This window comes from Mus musculus, chromosome 5 (assembly GCF_000001635.26).
Source record: "Mus musculus strain C57BL/6J chromosome 5, GRCm38.p6 C57BL/6J".
Taxonomy (NCBI): Eukaryota; Metazoa; Chordata; class Mammalia; order Rodentia; family Muridae; genus Mus; species Mus musculus.
Genome location: NC_000071.6, coordinates 76950956 through 76974540, shown reverse-complemented (window position 1 = coordinate 76974540; position 23585 = coordinate 76950956). Strand labels below are relative to the sequence as shown.

The window sequence follows — 23585 nt, the reverse complement described above, 5'->3', positions numbered from 1 at the left end:
TTGCGGCAAGACATTTGTTTGCCTGACGCCCTTACTCCTAATCCAAAGGTGACTGGAGGTAGGAGGGGTCAGATTCAGAAGGCGCTCGCCGAAACTGTTAGCCCCAAGCCGCCGGCATTCTGGGGAGACCCCTGTGCTCCGACTGTGGCCGGGCGACAGTCTTTGGGAGAGAAAACTCCCGGTTCTTCGGGTGGTAGGAGGGGTACCTAATTTAAGGAACCGTAGAGAGGCTCTTGAAGGCGGCAGGTAGAGCCACAGCTGCTCATGGGTGCTTCGGGATTGCCATTTTAGGACACGAGCGGTGATTAGAACCTGGGACTAAATCTAGAAGTGAAGATAGGTCTGGGACTGACAAAAATACAGTGAACGGCACTGTTTAACCTCCCTTTGAGATCTAGTTTCAGGAGCAGTGTGGGCTGGAAGCCCGAGGAGATGAGAAGGACCAGGTTCTGAGGTGAGTATATTGACTTAGGTAGATGTCATACAATAAACTACGTCCTGGAGGCCTTCCTTAATGTACTTTAAGGAAACCTGTTCTTGCAGCCTAGCCAGTACACATTCTGCTTCCAAGGCTCGACTTCCTTGTGGAGAAGACCCGTGCATACTATGTAAGTGGTCTTAGCATTCAGCTACACCCTCTACAAGATTACACCATCTACAAGGCTCTCTATTCCTGAGTATTGATCCTTAAGTCCCCTCTCTTTGAACGACCTATAGTCCTAAGACCAGAGACCTTATTTACTTTGCTTACTACCTGGGAGACCTGAACCAAACCTTCCTTCACTTCCCCTAGACTCAACCTAATGTTCTCTTAATGTTGCTACTTAGGTTTTAAACCACCTATCTACTTCCTGTTTCTTGCCTGAGTCAAGTGCTGAAACGCTAGCTGATTGTCATATGTGTGGTCAGTATGATACATCAGACTGAACTTAAAAGAGTTTCTTTTGGGTCATGATTTCATAGATTTCAGCCACAGTAGGTTGGCTTTGTTGCTTTGGAACCTCAGTGAGGTGCTTCATCATGATGGAAATCATGTCGTAGTGGCCCTAAGCCGCTCACCTAATGGTTACTGGGAAGGAAGAAGCTGGAGAAGCCACAGACAAAATGTCAAGTTTTTAAAAAGTACACTCACGCTAGGCACCATCTCCTACAGCTGTGACCCCGCCAGGGGGGTTACAAATTAGATATTTAAATTACTATTCATAGCAATAGCAAATTTAGTTATGAAAGTAGCAACAAAATAATTCTATGGTGGTGGCTGTGGGGTCACCACAACATGAAGAACTGTATTAATGGGTCATGGCATTAGGAAGGTTGAGAACCACTGGCCTAGACGTTCCACCACCTTTAAACAGTGCCAAAGGAGCCTTGACAAAACACCCAAGACCCCAACTATAGTGTATTTCCCAGCTGCTGAACATGCAGTCGTCTATTAAATCACCCAGTGCTGTGTCCCCATCTTTGGGAATTTGCACTTTTATTCATTCAGTGAGTATCTCAGTGCTATGTGCATGCCTGTACTAGGAATTTACAGTTGCTGAGGTAAATAAGATGTCCAGTGTCCTTGGATTATGTATTTCCTAGTTAGATGAGATAGACAATAAACAACAATATACTAAGTGGTGGTAAGTTCTCTGAGGAACTGAGGATGACAATTGAGACTGGAGACCTAGTTTTTGTTTTTCTTTAAAGATCAGAAAGTCTGAGTATCTGCATCTGTCTTAGGTGCTGGCAGAGCCTCTCAAACGACAGCCATACCAGGCTCCTGCCTGCAAGAACATCTCGGCATCTGCAATAATGTCAGGGTTTGGTGTTTGCTGATGGGATGGATCCCAAGGTGGGGCAGTCTCTGGATGGCCTTTCCTTCAGTCTGCTCCATTTTTGTCTGTGTTTCTGTTAGACAGGAACAATTCTGGGTTAAAATTTTTGAGATGGGTGGGTGGCAGACCGCAACTAGGGGCCATGTCTATCTACTGGAGGTGGTCTCTTCAGGTTCTATCTCCCCACTGTTGGGCATTTTAGCTAAGGTATCCCCATTGGGTCCTGGGAGCCTTTCCCATCCCTATCATCTGGGACTTTCTAGTGGTTCCCCTCTACCCCCAACTGCTACATATTACTATTCATTCTCCTGGCCCTCTGGACTGCTCTCCTGTCTCTTCAAATACCTGGTCCACACCCCCCCTTCCCTCTGCCATCCAGGCCCCTCCCTCCCTCTGCCTCCCATGATTATTTTGTTTCTCCTTCTAAGTGGTATGAAGCATCCACACTTTGGCCTTCCTTCTTGTTAAGCTTCATGTGGTCTGTGAGTTGTTTTGTGGTTATTCTGAGCTTTTGGGCTAATATCCACTCATCAGTGAGTACATACAGGTATGTCCCCTTGGGTCTAGATGTACATACCTCGCTCAGGATATTTTCTAGTTCCATCCATTTGTCTGCAAAATTCTCGAAGTTCTCATTTTTAATAGCTGAGTAGTACTCCATTGTGTAAATGGATACATTTTCTGTATCTACTCTTCCATTGAGGGACATCTGGGTTGTTTCTAGCTTCTGGGTATCTTTGAACATAGTGGATGGAGCATGTGTCCTCATGATATGGTGGAGTATCTTTTTGGGTATATGCCTAGGGATGGTATGACTGGGTCTTCAGGAAGAACTATTTCCAATTTTCTGAGGAACAACAGCCAGATTGATTTCCAAACTGGTTGTACCAGCTTGCAATCCCACCAGCTATGGAAGAGTGTTGCTCTTTCTCCCTGTCCTCACCAGCATCTGCTGTTACTTGGGTTTTTAATCTTAGACATTCTGATTGGTGAATAAGTTGGGGAGAACACCCCCCTTTTTTTTTTTTTTTTTTTTTTTTTTTTGGTTTTTTGAGACAGGGTTTCTCTGTATATCTCTGTATAGCCCTGGCTGTCCTGGAACTCACTTTGTAGACCAGGCTGGCCTCGAACTCAGAAATCTGCCTGCCTCTGCCTCCCAAGTGCTGGGATTAAAGGTGTGCGCCACCATGCTCGGCTTTTTTTTTTTCCTTCCTTTTTTTTTTTTTTTTTTTTTGAGAACCCCTCTTAAAGGCAGAGGGGAGGCACATGGACTGGGGAGGCTCGAGAAGGGAACATTTGAAATGTAAACATAATAATAATAGATCAGAAAGTCTGTCAAAAGTACTGTGTCATTATTCCATATTATGATCATTTAAAGGACTGAAGTTCAAGTTCCTCTTTCTCCACATCTTCACCAGCATCTGCTGTTGCCTCAATTATCTTAGCCATTCTGACTGGTGTGAGGTGGAATCTCAGGGTTGTTTTGATTTGCATTTTCCTGATGATTAAGGATGTTGAACATTTTTTCAGGTGCTTCTCAGCCATTTGGTATTCCTCAGGTGAGAATTCTTTGTTTAGCTCTGAGCCCCATTTTTTAATGGGGTTATTTGAATTTCTGGGAGTCCAGCTTCTTGAGCTCTTTGTATATATTGCATATTAGTCCCCTATCAGATTTAGGATTGGTAAAATCCTTTCCCAATCTGTTGGTGGCCTTTTTGTCTTATTGACAGTATCTTTTGCCTTACAGAAGCCCCCATAATCAGACATCAAACCCAGAAACTATTGCATATGCCAGCAGGATTTTGCTGAAGGGACCCTGGTATAGCTGTCTCCTGTGAGGCTATGCCAGTGCCTGGCAAATACAGAAGTGGATGCTCATAGTCAATGGAACACAGGGTCCCCAATGGAGAAGCTAGAGAAAGCACCCAAGGAGCTGAAGGGGTCTGCAAACCTATAGGTGAAACAACATGAACTAACCAGTACCCCCAGAGCTCGTGGCTCTAGCTGCATATGTAGCAGATGGCCTAGTCGGCCATCACTGGGTAAAGAGGCCCCTTGGTATTGCAAATTTTATATGCCCTAGTACAGGGGAATGCCAGGGCCAAGAAGTGGGAGTAGGTTGGTAGGGAAGCAGGGCAGGGGGGAGGCTATAGGGAACTTTCGGGATAGCATTTGAAATGTATATAAAGAAAATATCTAATAAAATAAAAAAAAATAAAGGACTGAAGTTCTAATTCAGTGGTAGCCATTTAACTAGCATGCACAAGGCCATAGATTCAAATACTTGTTGGGTGGAAGAATCTCACAAAACACAAAAATCAACAAAAAACGAACACACACACAAAACCACAAACCCAAACCCACCGAAATCCCCAAACACTACAAAGAATTATTTAATGTTTTGAAATGGTCTGACCCCACATATGTTATAGGTTGTATTTGTGGAAGGTCTCCAAGGGAAAGAGAAGCCATGGTGAGGGTACACGCTCGCACGCGCGCGCGCACGCACACGCACACACACACACACACACACACACACACAGGATTGATTAGCCTGACAGCTAGAGAAGCTAAGAAATCCCACAGTCATATGCTGGCCAACTAGGCCATCTTCTGATACATATGCAGCTAGAGACATGACAAAGTTTGTGTATGCTTTTACAGAATACTCTCAGACATACACAGCACTGATTATACTGCACAGTAATGAACTAAGGGGGTAGGGGGCGCGGTTAGAGTAATTGCCTAGTGGTCACGAGCTTTTACCATTCTTCCAGAGGCTCTGGATTTGACTGTCAACCACATCAGGCAATAACTATCTCCAGAAAAAAAAATGACACTTCTAGTCTTCTGAGGGCACCAACACATGCATGTACCTACACCTGCCTACTTAAAAACAAATGGTGGAACTGATGACCAGTTAATGAATGATTCTATTAACCAGTCTATCCATGATTATAAATTTTGATGTGTCATAGGTAGGTTCAGCCAGCCACAAAAAGAGCAGAAATATCAACACATAGCGATGCTGTTTGAAGAACAGTAAGCCTGACCAGATGGTAAAATTTAAGTCCCCTTAATGCTACTAATTAGCATTAAGAAACTATAATTCTCTGATTTCCAGGAAATATGTAGGCATAGCAGAGTGATAGTTTATGTTCACTGTCAAACTGACAGGTTTTTAAATCACCATGGAAACACACTGTTGGCTGTGACTCATCTTGAACGTGAGTGGTAATATCCCAGGGGCTAGGGCATTAGGGCAGTGAAAAGCAGGAGGTGAACACCAGCATTCATTCACCTTTCTGCTTCCTGCTCGTGGGAGTGTGACGGGTCTCTTACTGGCACGCCTTTCCCCTTTAAGACAAACCCATGCCAGTAAGACTGACTACTGCCAGGTGTCTTGGCAACAGTAACGTGAGGCAATTAATACAGCACAAGGCACATGAAGCTTTTAATCCAGCAGAGAGGTAACTGCTATAGCCACCATGGCTATGTGGATTCATGGAGCGATGAAGCCCAAGTAACATTTGAACTTTTGTAGGGGAAAAAGGTGATTTGTCTTCCAAGGGCCTTGTGCATGCTTGAGAAGTGCTCTACCACCAGGCTAGACCCCTCACACCTTTCCCTTTCTGAAACAGGGTCTCACATGCCCCACACTGGCCTTGACCTTGTCAACCTCTTGAGTAGCTGAGAGCACAGTTTTGTTAACAGACCTTGCTCACAGCAGTGACTTTTAACAGCCCTTCAAAGTACCTAAAGAACCTGTAAAATCAAGTGTAAGTGTTGTTTATGGATTTTTTATAAAGGCAGGGTGAGGTGGAAACTTCAGGGTTCTTCGGAAAGTCATCTGTGTTGGAAGGTGTTTTGCTGGGGCAAAGGAGGACGTTCTGCTCCGGTGTGAAGAGACTAGTGAGTCTGAACTACCGTAATGTGGAGCAGCAGGAATGGTCAGCTAGTCACATCTAACAGGCCAAGTAAATAAACAGCAAGAGCTTCTGAAAGGTGGGAAACGCAGACTGGTAAGGGTTTGTCACCACTTTATCTGTAGCAGCTTAACACTTGAGGGTCATAACCCCTCTCAAGAAAACCTAAATTACCTTCTCATAAAGATGAACCTGTAAGTTTACATGTAAACTAATGGATGCTCAGATCACAGTTTAGTAACCTGTAGGTCACTACAGGTTACTCTATTACTAAATACTACATTATTTATTCAGATAAACTACAATCGGTCTTGCTGTTTAACAAAAGCAACAAAAATGTACAATGAAATGTTGTATTCATTCATATAAAGAACTCTATAATTGGGGGCTGAAGAGATGGCTCAGCGGTTAAGAGTATTGACTGCTCTTCCAGAGGTCCTGAGTTCAATTCCCAGCAACCACATGGTGGCTCACAACCATCTATAACGGAAGCCAATGGCCTTTTCTGGTGTGTCTGAGACAGTGTACTCATATACATAAATTAATTAAAATAACTCTATAATCGACAATTCTGCCCCCCTCCTGACTTTGCCTATCTGTAGAAACATGCTGTCAAGGGCAGCTGCCACTGAAAGGTGGCAGTGTCAAGCTAGGCTTAGTAAGTATGTTCAACACTGCTGAGAGTCCTTAAGGTGCAGAAGAGAGGAAACAAGAGACCCAACTGGATCAGTGTATTAGAGGTCACTTCCCAAAAGCAGGAACTTGACAAGTATAGCAAAGGAGGGGGAAACACTGTCAGATCTATAGCTCTTTATGAAACACAGAATTTGGATTCCCCAAAACATCGGCTCCTACAGAAGCGAATCTGGCCCATTGTTCGGATATACACTAGCAAACCAATCAGCCCATCACACTCACCCACTCCTTAACTATGATTACAAACTAGAGACTCAATTTCTTAAAATGGTGGCAGGATGGTGACTGCAGGTGTGGCAAATGTCTTACCAGAGAGGCACCTACCAATCCTAGCTAAGCAGTGTTTACTCCATCCTTCCCTGGAATGGCTTTATCCCACGTACGACTGCCCTACTGCCCAAAGACCTCAGGAAAGAGACCTGGCGAGCACCTTTCTTCTACCTCTAATCTCAACCTTTTGAAAACAAAAAAACCAGGGTTAAAGCATGGGCAAGGTCTCCTCAACACTGTAAAAACAAACCCCAACAAAGCACAAATACATCCATCAACTTAGATAATGACTTAGAATGTATAGACCACACAGCGAGAATATATTGTTATACACAAGTATTTTAATTTTCAATGTATCAACTCAGTTCAAGCATTATCTACTGATTAACAACAACAAAAAATGCTATTACTCTTTTTAAAAAGTTTACTTTTTAAAATTGTGTGTGTTGGGTGGGGGAATGTAATAGTATTTGAAAGCAGGTGCATGAGGAAGCCATGGGGTCAGATCCCCTGATTTAAAGGGTATTTATTGTGAAACAGTCTACAGAGATGCTGGGAAGCAAATTCAGGTCGTCTGCAAGAGAGCCACACTGGTTCTTCATAGTGGTTCAGACAGCAGACACATTGTTCCAGTTCCATAGTTACATATTTACCCAACAGTGACTATACAGAGCGTGAGAATAAATTTAGTAGTGTCATGCCAATTTTACTAGCTAGAAAGATTCCCTCCACGGCAAGTTGAGTCTCAATACACAGCTCAGGGTGGCCCTGAACTTAAGAGGTCCTGCTGCTGCCTCAGCCTCTGGAGTGCTAAGGTTACAGGGACATATCACTTTGTAGAGCTAGAAATATTAGTAATATCCACTGACAATGTGCCAACTCATAAACACTGAGTAACATTTGTTCATTAGTAACTAAATTGTTTTCTCTTATGTGAAATCATTTTGCTTGACTTTTTTCTTTAAATCCAAACTAGGACTACGTAACTTTTCTCCTAAAAATTAAATTGCTTCTTTACAAATTGCATTGTCTGACCTTCTTATCAGCCTGCTTTAAGGATATCCACGTGTTTAATATGCTCGCTCGAAGTTTGGCCCACACCAAATGATTGTTTAACCCAAATATCTGAGCAGCAAACTGAGCTGATCCTTCTGGAGAAAGTATAGTTGAACAGCCAATACCTATTGGATCAGAAAAGAAAAAGACAGAAAAATGAGTTGGCAGCTTAAAAATTAAAAAAGATGATAATAAACCCAAATCTTATTTCTTAGAGATGCGTACTTAAGCATCTAAGTATAAAATAATTTAAAAACATAAGATCTGATTTAAAATAGTAGGCTGTAGTTAAAATATATAGTCAGACATTGAGATTGTACCTTGAAATTTTGGGCACACACAGCACTAAAAATTTTCAAGGTCTTACCACTGGGCAGTCGAAGAGATGACCACACATCCTGAGCGCCCCAGTCTGGTGTGATCGGGGGACAGCTGATAACCGGATATGCAGTATTGCCAGACAGCACTGGGCCTAGACCATTGCTTCTGCCCGCCACAGAGACAAATACAGTAGGTATGCCATCCCCTAAGGAAAGTATAAGATGGTCAGGTCCTTTATAACAAAACAGTGCGGGGCAGGTGAGACTGCAGTGGATAAGGGGTGTTTGCTGTCAAACCTGGTGACCTGTGTGACCTGTGGAACCCATACGGTAGGAGAGAATCAACTCTTGCAATTGGTACATGCATCTGTACACACATACAATAAAAACAAAACAAGCTAGGCAGAACAGGCCTGATGATCTTTGAGATCTGTTATATAAGAAATGTCATGAGGTCAGTGAGGAAATGGCTGGTTCATAGCTCCCTTCTGCTATTACTGCTTAGATTCAGTAAAAAAAAAAAAAAAAAAAAAAAAAAAAAAGAATTTCACCAACTAAACAGCTACCCTCATGTTGAGTTGTCCTTAAGTGGTGCTGGTAGACTCATTTAATAGTAATTAGAGATTTTGTGGATACTTCCTAAATTATAGTCTCTAGGAGCTGGGATTTCTGCAGTATAGCACCCGCAGTCCAAGTGCTTAGCATGCTTGAGGCTCCAGGCTCAATAAACTGCAGTATCAAACACCAACACCAAACGTGCATATACACACTTCAAATTCTCTAACAGCCTTGACATACAGAGGGCCTTACTCTGTAGCCCAGGCTCACTTTGAATTTACAATAGTCCTCCTGTTTTACTTTCCCAAACTGTGATACCCACTTCTGGTTCTATGTGGTAGTGGGTATTGAGTCCTGGGTTTCTTACATGCTAAATAAGCATTTTACCAACTGAGTTACACTCTATCTTCAGTCCGCCTAAAATTATATATTTTTTTTATTTTTTACTGGCAAAGAATCCAAACATTCATTAGCTTATTAAAAGGATCTGAAGTTTCAAGAGAATCAAACGTCATTTTTTCTTGTTTAGAACCGTTTTTTTTTGTTTTTTGTTTTTTTTGTGAACAAGTTCCAGTCGTTTAGATCAATGATATCCTATCATTTATTTGATGTGCTATCTACTGAAACTAAAGCTTGCTTATATGCTTCTAAGAAATCTGACCAGATACTAGAGAGGCTCTGCTGCTTCAGCCTCCTGCAGCTGAGTGAGGGCCTTCTTCTCCGTCGGAGCACACGAGAAACAATGCTAAGGAGTACTGCTTGTTAGACAAGGAGACCACCCCTCCTCACAGGTCTAGTCTGTTTTCTAAGGTTTTACATGTATGGGTGCTTTGCCTCCATGCTGTGTCTATGCACATGTGTGCAGTGAGCCACAGATGGCTGTATATGTTATGTCACTAAGCCATGTTTAAAAAGATTATTTTAAAAGATTATATGTGTGCCCACATGATTTTATGCATGCAGGTGACCATGAGGCCACAAGATGTCTGATCTCCTGAACCTGCAGCTCCAGGCAGTTGTGCGATGCCTGGTGTGGCATCCAGCTGAGGGCGCTCTCCAGCTTCTCTATCCCTGCATTTAAGTGTCCCCCTTGTCCCTTCATAGGCTTCTACAGTGTCCCTTCTGAAGATAAGTGTAAGAAATGTATAGCATGAAACATAGAAATAAATACGGGGAAAGCTCATTTAAGCATTATTGTTCAAAAATATGTTATTTGAAAATCTTTTACCCAAATCAGAACTACCCAAAATTCTCTAGGCATTTAAAGTTTACCTTCATATTCTGCTTTAATCCTCAAAGTCTCATCTGGTCCTTTATGCGCAGATGTTACTCTAAGTTCACATGGAATCCCAAAATTTCCACAAGCCTTCTTAATTTTCTCACAGTGACCAAGGTCAGAGGTGGAGCCCATCAGCACTACCACCCTGCACTGACTGTCTGACTTGAGAAGCAACTGGAAAAGAAAAACAGGACTATGAGAGATGGGTGACAGTTTATCTGTGTGTATGTGTGTGCGTGAGGGTGTTGAGCCTGGACGCTTTAGTGGAAAATGACCTTCAGTTCCTGATACTCTTGCCTCAAGTACCAGACAAATGGCTTTCCTTTTTCCTTACCTTCTCTTTCCCTTTTTGAAAGTGTCTCCAACAGCCCAGACTGACCTGACAGGCACTCACAGGTAACCGAGGATGGCCTTCAACTTTTGATGCTCCCAATAGCTGGGGTCTCAGGCTCGTGCCACCCCACTTTGTTCTATGCAGTTGTGGGCAATCAAGCCCAGGTTCCCCCCCCCCGCCCCCCCCCCTGTTTTTCGAGACAGGGTTTCTCTGTGTAGCCCTGGCAGCTGGCCTGGAACTGAGAAATCTGCCTCCCGAGTGCAGGGACTAAAGGTGTGCGCTACCACGCCCGGCTAAACCCAGCACTTCTTTCATGCTAGGCAGGCACTTACAAACTGAGCTACACCTCAGCACCTGTATGTTTTTGTTTTGTTTTCTTAGACATTATGTACTGCAGGCTGGCTTCAACCTCAGAGATACGCCTTATCTACCTTCCAAGTGCTAGGATTAAAAGCCTGTGCCATCATGCACAGCTGATATTTTCTTTCTCAGCAGACCAAAATTAAGCTGTGCAAAACAGATCATTAAAAACAAAATAAAAACACCACCACCACCACTCACTATGCACAAACCTACAATCCCAACACCAAGGAGGCAGGTCAACCTGGTCTCCATAGTGAGGCCCTGTCTCAAAAAAACCAAGAACATATCCCACCCCCTACCCCCAGCTCTATCTCTAGGCCTCTTAATATTCCGAACAGTAACAAAGTATACCGCGCCACTTTCTTTACTTTCTGTTGAACCTTTAAGACATAAGTCAACCAAATTAGGTTATCAACTTGTTAGTTGGCTTTTTGAACAGTAAATATAACTAAGTTGGAAATACTTGTCTATGAAATGATTATGATTCATATGAGTCATGTTCAACTCTCAAGGGTTCAAAGTGGTAATATCCTAGAAATTTAGGTGAAGCACAGAGGTTAGACACAGAATCCCAGGTCTCACACTAGCACCTGGGAACAGCATGCTTCACTTGGTGGCAGAGAGTTCCGGTCCACCAGTAAGTAGACTGCTGTGGTCATTCCTAAAGGTGACACTTTTGTTCAAAATCACTGAAAACAGGATGTAAAAGGCCTCTCTCGCTTTATTCTTTTCTTTATTTCAGCCAGTTTCAGTTAATCAGGTTGCACTCTGGCCTGGAACTTGAAACCCTTCATGGCTTGGCCTCCAGAATAGCTAACATTGTCGGTAAGCTCCATCACACCTGGTTTGAAACATTTTTCAGTTTTGCTGTGTGTGTACAAATGTGTAGAGGGGACACCCTCAGATGGTCCTCAGCTTTCCTTTCCCTTACATTCTTTTTCTACTTGTTTTCATGAATGTACATGTGCACAAATGTGGAGGTCAAAGAGCTTTTGTAGACTCGGCCTTTTCCTTTCAGTTTTAAGGATCTGTGTTCTGGGATTGTACCAAGGCATCAGGATCGTGTAGTAAGTGATTTAAACTAAGCCACTCTCGGTCGGCCACATCCATCCATCTTGCTTCCTCCCTTCCTTTCTTTTTGGCTTGGAATTTGCCAAGTTTGCTGACTAACGCTGACTAACAAGAGCGGGTCAGGGGATCCTCCTGCCTCGAAAGGCACAACCTTGGGCTCACACACGCCTGCCAGTACGTCTGGTATTTCCTTTGTTGTTTTTTCATGGGTACTAGAAAATCAAAGCCAGGCCTTCGTTTTTGTAAGGCAAGGAAACACTTTACCACCTAATGAGCCAACTGCGCAGTCCAATGATGTCATGAAAGAAAATACACGATGTTATTACAGAAGAATTACCTCCACTCGGTCTGCAACCCACTCAAAGTTTTTCTTTACCATCTGGAGTCCTTCTGGAGTTACTTCTTTGAGATCACGGTAAGACTAGAAGATAAAACAAAGTTTAAAAAATTACTTTCTCCTGCTATCTTAAAACATGTTTCCTTCAAGTCAAGATTATGACGCGTAGTATAATGAGATGCATCTGAAAATGCACCTTGACGTTCAAATGCTTTTTCAATGGGAAAGTACAATAGCAAAGTAAGTAAGTTTCATTTAAGGTCAAATGCTTTATTAGCAAAGTAACTGACTTAAGAACTAACATGTATACATATAGACAGGATTTTGCCTTGATTTTGTTAGAACTAAAGCCCCTTGTGGCCCTTAGCCTTGATGTTGTGAGGCTACAACATCAGATAAACACAGCCACTTGCTCTTTTACTGTTTTAGAATCTGAAGATGGTAAATACAAAGGAGATTTTTGTTCACTTCTGCTTTTTTGGTCCTGAAGGAGGAATCCAGGGCCTTGTATGTGGTAAAGAAGTGCTTGCCATTGGGTTGTATCTCCAGCAGAGAAATAATTTGTTTTTTCAAAAAAGCCTTATTTTTGCATGTATGCTGTAGCTGTCTTCAGACACATCAGAAGAAGCCATTACAGATGGTTGTGAGCCACCTTGTGTTTGCTGGGAACTGAACTCAGGACCTCTGGAAGAGCAAGCAGTCAAGTGTTCTTAACCGCTGAGCCATATCTGCAGCCCAAGAAATGACTTTTAAAGCTATCAATTAAGACTACTATCCTAAGCCGGGCGTGGTGACGCACGCCTTTAAGCCCAGCACTTGGGAGGCAGAGGCAGGCGGATTTCTGAGTTCGAGGCCAGCCTGGTCTATAAAGTGAGTTCCAGGACAGCCAGGGCTATACAAAGAAACACTGTCTTGAAAAACAAAAACAAACAACAAAAAGAGACTACTATCCTCCCCCCTTCACCTCTATCACAGCTTGATAAATAAGCTCGAATACCACATACCTGTTTGTCCTTCTGCTGGCTCCGATCTCCCGATGGCCATAGTCTCCAGGAATCATTATCAATGACATCAGCAAGAACAATCTCTTTGGTGGTTACATCAACACCAAATTCAATCTAGAAGCAGCACATTGCCAAGGAAATGATTTGAAAATGACACAGTACTAAAGACATTTCTTAGTTACAATGTTCACTTTTATGTCACCTATTTTATTAATACCTTCATATCAACCAGCGTACAGTCCTGGGGCAGCCAGGATTTCTCCAGAATTTCAAAAATAGCTTGTGTGGCATGACTCATGATGTCCACTTCAGTCTGCCCTATAACAAGGCCAGCAAAACAGAATTTTGCAGCAATGAGTTGCTCCTCAGACCACTGTGGATCATTATTGGCATCGTCCTAAGAATAAAGCATAGCAGTACAGTTCACTGAAATCTGGGCCTTTTAACTTTCCAGAAAAAAAAAAAAAGTGCTTTCCTTTAAATACATATTCCTAAGAATTGCTATTTTAAATCTAATTTTCTCCCAGAATATTCTATGATTCAAGTAATTATTAATTAAAGTCTACTTTAAATTTTTATTTTTTATGTGCCTGTATGTATATGTTGTGCTACACGTGTGGAGAGGAGACCAAGTTCTGGCTCTGGAAGAGTAGCAAGTGCTGCAGTACCACTCCATACCACTCCGTACCACTCCAGCCCCAATTTGACTACTCAAAAAGACAAAAACAAAAACCCTTATTACTTTTTTGTCTTTCTAGGTCTATGTGTGTTTTGTCCTCACATATCCCATCTCTGCTCCACGTGCGTGCCTGTTGCCTGTGGAGGCAGGAAGACTGTAGTGCACATCTGGAACTACTAGACAGCTGTGTTTGTGAACAGTCATGCGGTGCTAGGGCTCCTTGAACCTTGAACAAGTGCTCTTGCATGACGAGCCACCTCTCCAGCCTCAACTGTTTACTTTTAATTATTCTTAAGGTATTAGATGAGTCACTGAATCTAGGTAATGAAATAATTCATTCAAATCTGCCCTCTCCCTGCAAAGCCGTTTCTTATGTGTTTGAATGTCTTGCTTACATGCATGTGTCACATGCATACAGTTTGAAAAGTGTCAATAGTGTATTTCTAATCATGTAGCTGTATATATAATTATATATACTATATAATATATACATTATATATATGATGTACATATATTATAATTATATGTTATATATTATAATTAAATTTACAAAAATCCCAGCACTTGGGAAGCAGAGGCAGGCAGATCTGAGTTCGAAGGGCAACCTGGTCTACAAAACAAGTTCCAGGACAGCCAGGGCTACACAGAGAAACCCTGTCTCCAAAAACCAAACCAAACCAAACCACAACACAACAACAAATAAAACCATAAACTCCTACAAACTCAAAATCACTTCCCTTTCATATACAAAAATTTCAAATGTAACAAACAAACAAACCAATAACCTTTCTGAACAGGGTCTTATTCCATAGCTCAGGCTGGCCTTGAAATAGCAATTCGTCTAAACCTGTTCTTTCCTTTAAATTTTATTTATAAGTATGGGTGTTTGGTTAGACCCTGTATGTATGAGTGCCATCTGTTGGCTTGAAAGAGACTTGTCAGATTATTGGAGTTACACAGGTATGAGCCACCAGCGAGTGCTCGCTAGGATCAAACTGAACCTCCTGAAGAGCAGCCAGTACTCTAGACTGCAGAGCCACCTCCCACCCCTGCCCTTATTACTTAAGCAGCAGGCAGGAATGTGGGTGTGGGCCACCAGGCGATGTGCAAGTCCATCTTTAATAATCGTTAACTGCTTGGATTCTGCTCACTGAAACTTACTGCTGTTAGTCCATCTTGTAAAAAACAGATTCCCCCCTCCCCCTGCCAAACCTGATTTATCACTGCTTACGTAATTCTACATTATCAACACAAATGTCTAGTAGGACGCATATAGTTTCAGGCGTTTCCATGTTTATCATTTTGAGTTTGTAGTTGTCACAGAAAGCAATTACCTTGAAGAACATCTCCACTTTGGGTGGATAGAACTTGTACCCCTCCTGTACCCCAGGGTTCCTTTTGAGGAAAGACCCAGTTGCTATTCTTCGGCACACCCACTCAATGGGGATCATTTCACACTGGGGTGCAATGAAAGCAGTCTCCCCGCATTTCTTGGTGAAAGCAGTTTTTATACCTGCAAGTTGACAATAAAAAAGGGCGGAAAGCAATGAATTTTTCTTTTAAGGAAGGTAGATAAACTCTAAAACCCAAAGTTTTCATCCTTTCATTTTTTTCTTTCAATTTCTTTTTTTTTTTTTTTTGGTTTTTCGAGACAGGGTTTCTCTGTATAGCCCTGGCTGTCCTGGAACTCACTCTAGACCAGGCTGGCCTCGAACTCAGAAATCCGCCTGCCTCTGCCTCCCGAGTGCTGGGATTAAAGGCGTGCACCACCACGCCCGGCTTTCTTACAATTTCTTATGATGTGTGTATATGTGGTTGTACATTTCTACCCATGAGTGTCAAAGGACCATGCATGTGGCTATGTGTTTGCATGCACTCATGTCAAACACCAGTTCTCCTCCCTTTACATAGTTTCTGGGGCTGAACTCAGAAAGTTAAGTCTTGCATGGCAAGTGCTTTACCTCCTCAGCCAACTCAAAACATCTATCAAAAATAAATGCCGCCATGGGATTCAAGATGGCTCACTGGTTAAGAGTGCTTACTACTGCCAGGCGTGGTGGCACAGGGCTTTAATCCCAGCACTTGGGAGGCAGAGGCAGGCGGATCTCAGAGTTGGAGGCCAGCCTGGTCTCCAGAGTGAGTTCCAGGACAGCCAGGGCTACACAGAGAAACCCTGTCAAGAGTGCTTACTACTACCCTGAAGGAGCAGAGTTTGGGTTCTATCACCAGTGACAGGAGGCACACAACCCCTTTTAAGTCTAGCACCAGGGAGTCTATGCCTCTGGCCTTCTAATAGCACCTGCACTCAAATGCACACACCCATATTATTATTATAAGATTAACAAAATTAAGATTTTTTTCCTATAGACTAGAATCAGTGTTTTACACTCAAGCCATTCATTCAGATTCAGTGCCCCCCCCCCCAACTTATCTAGATTGGTAGAAGGCACATTAGTCATCCAAGTGGCATTAAATTACCTCTAAAGATGACCTGACTACAGAATTCTCATGTTCTACAGTTCAGCATCATATTAATTCTTATCGGTTGATCTACCTTATCAATCAGAACAGCTCTAAATTCTGAAGGTACCTTTTCTTTAACTGCTCAGATCATCCCTGGGAAAGTCTCCCCTCAGGTGGCATCTGGAACTGCAGCTACTCTAGCCAACATCAAGGCAAGCACATGCTCTTACTTCCCTGCCACTGGAACCACAGTTTCATGTGGTGACCTTGGAAACTAACAACTTCTAGTGCTACTCCAGGCCTGGAAGCAGTTAAGATCTCTGTGGAGAAGCTGTGTGTGGTTCCCAGCATTTGCACAGCTGTTTACCAGCAGCTGTGTGTAACTCTAGGTCCATGGGACACAAAACCTTCAGTTTTTCACAAGGCCTTCCACTTAGAACAGGACAGGAGGGCACAGCTGCTATCTTCAAATATTTCTCAGAGTTTACAAGCAAAAGCAGGACTTACAATTCTGTACTGTCCTCCATAGGCAGAACAAAGCACAACTGTGCAGCGCTCCAGGGAGTGAATTCAGGTTATTATTTGGGGCTGCTAATACCAGAAAGGCTTCTTTTTAAATCCCCCAGGCTAAAGATGGCCTTGTGGTAGAGGGAAGTTACGCTGACGATTCATGTCACTGATAAAGAGTGTACGAAACTTAGTTTCTTTCTCTTGAATGTTTTCTCTGTGGGAGACAGTAGTTTGAATGCTTGGTCCCCACTTGGTATAAAGCTTTGGAGGTGTGGCCTTGCTAGAGGAAGTTGGTTCCTGGGGCAGGTTTTAATATTTCAAAAGCACATGTTATTCTCAGGGTGATGGTTTGTATAGGCTTGGTCCAGGGAGTGGCACAATCTGAAGGAGTAGCCTGTTGGCATAGGTGTCACAGTGGGTGTGGGCCTAAATACTATATTGTCTTAACTGCCTTCAGATCTAGAGCTGGAAATGTCAGCTCCTCCAGCCATGTTTACATGGATGCTGCCATGTTCCTGCCTTGATGATAATGGACTGAACCTCTGAACCTGTATGCTGGCCCCAAATAAATGTCATCCTTATACAAGTGTCTGTTCACAGCAGTAAAACCCTAACTTCTATACCCAGTTAGGTTTCTTTGCCTCTTACGTGCAGTGTAAACTCTCAGTTATTGCTCCAGTGTTGTGCTTGTCTGCTCCGTGCTCCTGCCACAATGGTTATGGACTCCCTGGAACTACAAGCCCCAAATTAAATAGCAAAGTAACTAAAATGATGGGCCACATTGAACACTGAACCTCAGGTTTTATGTAGGCCACATAAGTACTTTATCACTGGGCTATCCTTAGCTTAAGGGTCTTTGGAATTTGGACAGCATTACTTTCAAACCAGGAAACTGTTAGAGTGAACCTTAAAAGCTCCTCTCTTCATTTTATTATATGCAAATTAGCCTGTGAGACATTCCCTATAGGTTAAGTCAAACACAGCCATCTCTCTCCCAGAGTCAGTTACCTGCTTTAGATGTAGTAACACATGAGATGTATACTGCATTCTTGATCGAAACAACTTCTCCCCTGGAAAATGACCCCTGTGAAGGGCAAAGGGAAGCACTCACCAGCTTCCTGTAACAACTGAAATATGCAGCTGGTGATCTTGTTGGAGATGGCGGCTTTGCCTTCCAGGTGGTTCTTCCTAGCTGCATTCCCTGCTGTGATCTGGTCCTTGGACTGCAGGAGGACTCTGCCTGGGGTGTCTAACAACTCATAGACTTCTTTTGTTTTACCCTCGTAGAGCTTCTTCCCGATGTTCACTACTGCGGGAATAAAACATAAATGTAGCAGATTCTAAGATTTCCTCTATTGTAATGAATCCACTGCAACGTTGAACCACCCCATAGTGATTAGCGTCAATAAAAAATAATGAAACCACTTACACAGAAACTTGCTCTCATATAATTGTGTGCTAGTTTAATTAGAACTACAGAGATTAGAAAAGCCAGGCTCACAAACATTGAGGTCACACATATAGCATATGCACACTTAGAAAAAAAACACAGCTGGGCGTGGTGGCACACGCCTTTAATCCCAGCACTTAGGAGGCAGAGACAGGCGGATTTCTGAGTTTGAGGCCAGCCTGGTCTACAGAGTTCCAGGACAGCCAGGACTATACAGAGAAACCCTGTCTCGGAAAAAATAAAAAAATAAATACATAAATAAAACACAGATCATCTGAGATCAACACCCCCCTTTCTCTATCAGCTTGTCTTTGAACTGAAACAACTAAAACTAATGCAGCCTTACTAGAATTTTGGTGCACACACTTGCAATGGGTTATTTAACTTGTTAACAGGAGGAAAATGCTTTATTTCCCCCAACTTTTCATTGCAGGCTAAATGAGAAAATTCAGAACAGTTTCTTCATTTCAAATTAATGTATAAGAGGTGCCTTTGCTCACCAAAAAACAAAATCAAGTAAGTAGTGGAGGCAAGGAATGGGGGCGTAGCTCAGTGGAGTTTGCCCAACATGTAAAAGGTCTAGTCAAAAGTCTAGCACCAAAGGAAAAACAAACAAATCCCAAACCCAAAGAAATTTTTAGGATGTTAAGTTCAGAAGCTAGTTCCACACCCACTAGGCATGGAGACAACTACAGGCCCTCCTTTATTTACATTTCCATTAACTCAACTGGGTTATTTCTCAATCCTCTGCCATCAGTACCCTCTTTATCGAGGACGTAGGAAAGTACAGGAAATGCGCACAAAGGCATTTTCTTTTCCCAGACAGGGCCTCATTCCATAACCCTGGCTAGCTGGAATGCCCTTCCCAGGCAAGACTAACCTCAAACTCAGACTCATCTGCTTCACTGTGGTTAAAGGTGTGCACCACCAGACCAGGCAAACCGTCTAATTTTAAGTTACTCAAAGACCTAAGGAATGCTACAGTTGCTGGGTAGTGGTGGCGCACACCTTTAGTCCCAGCACCTGGAAGGCAGGCGGATTTCTGAGTTGAGGCCAGCATGGTCTACAGAGTGAGTTCCAGGACAGCCAGGACTACACAGAGAAACCCTGTCTAAAACACCCGCCCCCGCCAAAAAAGGAATACTAGAGTTACTAGAGTCTACATTAGAATGATTTAGCTGAAAATCAAAAGCAACCAAGGTTTAAAGGTATTGGGATAGCTACTTGTGTTCTTATCTGCAAAAATTCATTTTACTTCTCTGTGAGTAAATGTCTCCAGGCTTTTGCCTCTGTCTGCTAATCGTGGCCTAGGCCTGGAAGCTTCTAGCCTTTTGTACAATCTAATCATGGCCTAGAATGTTTTCAGCCTCCGAGGCTTACTGCTGAATAAGCTCACCTTTTCTAGTTCTCTCTGAGCTCTGGCTAGATGGTTCAACTCAGCTGCTCTGGCTCCAACTCATCTCCAGGCTGACCGATGCAATCTGGCTTTTCTCTCCTCTCCCAAATTGCTCTACTTGACATCAAACCTACTCTAGCAATCTGTTCTAATCTTCTGCTTTCTACTCATTCTTTGGCCGGTTTCGTTCTGCCTTCACCTTTGTCTAGCTTGTCTCTCTTCCACCTGTCACTGTACAACTGTGCCAGTGAAACTGCCTCCTTTTCTCTGCACTTCACCATAAGCAGCTTCCCCTTTTTCTCTCTTGTGAGAGTTATTTTGTCAAATCTTTCTGATTCATCAGATTGCCTGCCACTCAAATTAGACATCACTTTCAAACATGGCTGCTTCCTTCTACAAACTAACTTTACTGCTGTTTGGGATTAAAGATATGTGCCACGGGCTGACCTACATCACAACTAGAAACAGCACTCTTGAGTAAGTAACGCATCCTTGGGGTTCACAGTGTGATCAGGTATCTTGCAACACTCATCCTCAGTACTTTTCCAATGTATCTGTGTGCCAGGGCCTGTGGACAGAACAGCAAATGAAATCTAGTTTCTGCTCTCAGGGGACCTAAGTCTCGAAGGAAGCTGGCAATTGATAAGAAACTATAATAAAATACAAGGTAGAGACTATTCACAGCAGGCACACCCTACAGAGAAGTCGAGAATGAAGTAAAAGCTGAACAGACATGAAAAAAGATCAGACTTTAACAAGGGGTAATTGAAAGACCAAGCAGCCAAGGCAAGGTCAGCATGGCTAAGCACTTAGTGTTCCAGGACCGTGTAGCTTGGTAGTGATCAAGACACAACCAAATAGGCAAAAACAAAACCCCAAACTTAAAGAGCCGATCAGGTCACACCACCAGCTGGCACAGGAAGCAGTTAAGTGTCCAAGAAGAAAAATCAATGGCCTATCACTGGTGCAGTGTACGGAAAAATGGATGCAGGAGGCCAATTCCTTTCTTGGATCAAATTTTAGTTGGCCACAACTAAGTGAGATGACCTTTGGAGTGGACCAAACTGCATTTCTGGAACATCAGCTTTACAGCCTGTTACCTACAATATACTGACTCTTCCCCCCAAACTACCCAGAGATAGTTTTCTTCTCATCAGAAATCCCAATTTTTGGTAATATTAACTATACTGCTGTGAATGATTTGTTATGAAGCTTTCTTGTTTAAAACCATAAAAAGGGCATCTTGTAAAAACTAAATACACTGGGGCTGGAGAGATGGCTCAGCGGTTAAGAGCACTGACTACTCCTCCAGAGGTTCTGAGTTCAAATCCCAGCAACCACATGGTGGCTCACAACCATCTGTAATGAGATCTGATGCCCTCCTCTGGTGTGTCTGAAGACAGCTACAGTGTACTGATATATATATTAAATAAACCTTTAAAGAAAAAACAACCCGCCGAGCATGGTGGCTCACAGCTTTAATCCCAGCACTCAGGAGGCAGAGGCAAGTGGATTTCTGAGTTCAAGGCCAGCCTGGTCTATAAAGTGAGTTCCAGGACAGCCAGGGCTATACAGAGAAACCCTGTCTTGAAAACAAACAAACAAAACAAACAAACAACAACAACAACAAAAAACCCTAAATACACTATTCCAACCTACTTGCCTTTGGGTATCTAAGATTACAATTCTAATTAGCACTAAATAAATGTAATTTTTTTCCCTCAACTACGCTAAATTTGATTCTGGTTGACATTGGTGATAAATAACTTGTCTAATATTTCCACTATAGTTCAGTGAGGTAAAAGATGAATATAGCCATCTTCCTAACTTAATGTTTAGAAGAATTAACAAAGTTTAAAAAGCCCCTCATGGTCTAACTCCAGTTTTGAGCTGTAAATTTCCTTTCTGGAACTCTAACTTCCTTAATGTTTGTGTCCTCTTGAAAATCTCTATACTCAGCCTGACCCACTGTTGCCTTCTATCTAGTTCATTACTAACTCATTAGCTATGTAGATTTAACCCAAGAACCATTGGGCTGCTAAATACTAAAGAGCAACAGACACAAGATACTGATTTAATATGGGAGACACGAGTTTTAGTCAATACTTGATCCAAATTCAGTTCACAGCAGTTACACTGGGTGGCTCATGTGTACTCCTGCTTCAAGACAGGCCCTGGCTTCTGTGCATCTGTACTCAAGTGCACACAACCACGGATACAAAACCAACAAAGTAAAATAGAAGCCAGAGAGATTGCTCAGCAATTAAGAACACTCCGATGTTTTACAGTGCACCCAGGTCCAGTTCCCAGAATCTATAGGGTAGTTTACAGCCATTCAAAATTAAACTATAGATATGAACACCTTCTTCGGACCCTTGTCAGCACAGGGCCACATCAGATGTGGGGAAGAGGTTAGATTCTAAGATTTTTACTAGTTTAGAAGTACTGGCGCTGTGGATTGTCTCAGAAAAAGTCTGGCCCTAATTCCCAATTTTATGGAGCTGTACTACCTATAAACTTCAGGGTGGTTTTCATAGGTGGGAAAGAATGTTGGAGTGCCCACAGGATCTGCTTCCTTATTAATCTAGAAACTTGTGTTGTTCCAAGACAGTGTTTTGTTAGTGGATAAAGTAACTTTGCACTCTCCACACCCATATCCTAAGGGTGTTACTAGCCCACGCCCACAATCCCAAATTCCAGGGATTGCAAAGAAGCATCTGATCAAAAAATTTTGGACCTGTTTTCAAACACTTTAAACTACGAAACTTGCAGTAAAGGAGATTATTGGCATATTAACTTTACCAGAATAAACAAAAACCCTGATAGATTTTCTTGGTTGTTTATCTGCTTATTACAAGGTTTCTAGGCACTTGGTTAGTTTCTGGCCATTTCACCTTCAGAGTACTTTCCCACTCTGCTACTTTCCTTCCCGTCCCGGGGCCTTCTTTTGGCTATTTAAATAGGCTCTGGGTGCTTAAGAGTTTAACGCACGTCTTCCAGCGCCTGGACCATGTGTGCAGGCTCCGGGCCCCAGGCGCCGTCTTGGGGAACCCGATCAGGCACTTTGTCGGAAGGCCTGCATCCGACCTCGGGGCCGCACGTGTATGCGTCAAGCCTGCTAGCTCTCTGACGGAGGGCTGGGGGACCCTAGGGTCCGAAAGCAAGTTACTCACCTACGGCTGTCGCCATTATCCGAGGTGAACTAGAGGAGCAGACCGCGCGGGAAAAAAGGGCAGTGTTCTGGAAAACAAGGGCGACCACAGGATCAGAGGGCGGGAAAGGGAGGTGCAATATCAAGGACACGCCCTAGCCCCACAGCCCACCGGCGAACCCGAAGTACCGGGCTGGCTGTGCTTGGGGCTGGAGTCGTGTCCCCAGGCTTCCCGCCGCGCAGGCGCGCTGACGCGACCCCGCTTCCGGGCGGCCCCTCCCCGCAGGCAGCCAAAAAGTGGCGCGCATGCTGCAAGGCCCCCGCTGGCCGGAGAGGTTTCTGGGTTGGAGCGGACCAAGTCCTGACGGCCGGGGGACGGCGTGAGACCAGGGGGCACGAACGGCTCAGGTTTTCTGAGGGACCCACGCGATCAGCTGCGCCACTCTCATCACCTACTCCTTGGGCGCGGGAAAATAACGGAGCCTCCCACGTGCAGAGAAAGTAGCGATCCTGACCTCGGCCTCCTCCCCACCTCTTTGACTCCGTAGCCCCGCCCCTCTCTTTGCCCTAGCTGATTGGCGGAGAGCGGGAGGCAGAACTGGTCACGCCCCTTCTATGAAGCGCGCCGCCGCAGTAGCGAGAACCTAGCCCGCCCGGGAAGGAGGCAGTCAGTAGCGCGAGCCTCTTGAGGCGTTCGATAGCGGAGCGGACAGCTGGTTGGTGCTTGGACCACGCCGCGGCAGCAGGTCCCTCCACGTGCTTTCCGAGGCGCCATGGAGCTGGAGGAGTTGGGGATCCGCGAGGAATGTGGTGTGTTTGGGTGCATCGCTTCTGGAGACTGGCCCACGCAGCTAGATGTGCCGCATGTGATCACTCTGGGACTCGTGGGGCTACAGCACCGG

General features: G+C 43.6%; 2 protein-coding genes across 10 annotated transcripts in view; one reads left to right on the top strand and one right to left on the bottom strand.

Annotated features, from left to right (window-relative positions):
* Nucleotides 1-7031: 7031 nt before the first annotated feature.
* On the bottom strand, nucleotides 7032-23239 carry Paics (phosphoribosylaminoimidazole carboxylase, phosphoribosylaminoribosylaminoimidazole, succinocarboxamide synthetase). 9 transcript variants are annotated; one of them, NM_001356971.1, is made up of 10 exons: nucleotides 22873-23239; nucleotides 22706-22772; nucleotides 17798-17995; nucleotides 15048-15226; nucleotides 13252-13431; nucleotides 13035-13148; nucleotides 12031-12114; nucleotides 9919-10099; nucleotides 8136-8294; nucleotides 7032-7893 (listed from the first exon to the last, which is right to left on the bottom strand). In NM_001356971.1, the coding sequence occupies exons 2-10, from the start codon at nucleotides 22719-22721 to the stop codon at nucleotides 7727-7729; spliced, it is 1278 nt and encodes a 425-aa protein (NP_001343900.1). In that variant the 5' UTR covers nucleotides 22722-22772; nucleotides 22873-23239; the 3' UTR covers nucleotides 7032-7726. The 9 variants fall into 9 exon arrangements, with proteins under 9 accessions (NP_001343900.1, NP_001343902.1, NP_001343901.1 ...); NM_001356973.1 differs by having other exon boundaries at nucleotides 23136-23239; NM_001356972.1 differs by having other exon boundaries at nucleotides 23140-23239.
* Nucleotides 22963-23585, top strand: part of Ppat (phosphoribosyl pyrophosphate amidotransferase) — a 38330-nt gene continuing 37707 nt past the window's right edge. Inside the window, exon 1 of the mRNA NM_172146.2 lies at nucleotides 22963-23584. Within this exon, the coding sequence (NP_742158.1) occupies nucleotides 23457-23584 (128 nt within the window). The 5' untranslated portion in view covers nucleotides 22963-23456. The remainder of the gene's footprint in view (nucleotide 23585) is intronic.

Bases quoted from the DNA above. Each gene is read 5' to 3' on its own strand.
- Paics (NM_025939.3), bottom strand. The intron at 13,149-13,251 runs GTATTAATAAAA...TGCTGCTTCTAG, and splicing joins GTACGCTGGTTGATATGAAG to ATTGAATTTGGTGTTGATGT. The intron at 7,894-8,135 runs GTAAGACCTTGA...CTGATCCAATAG, and splicing joins ATCTCTTCGACTGCCCAGTG to GTATTGGCTGTTCAACTATA.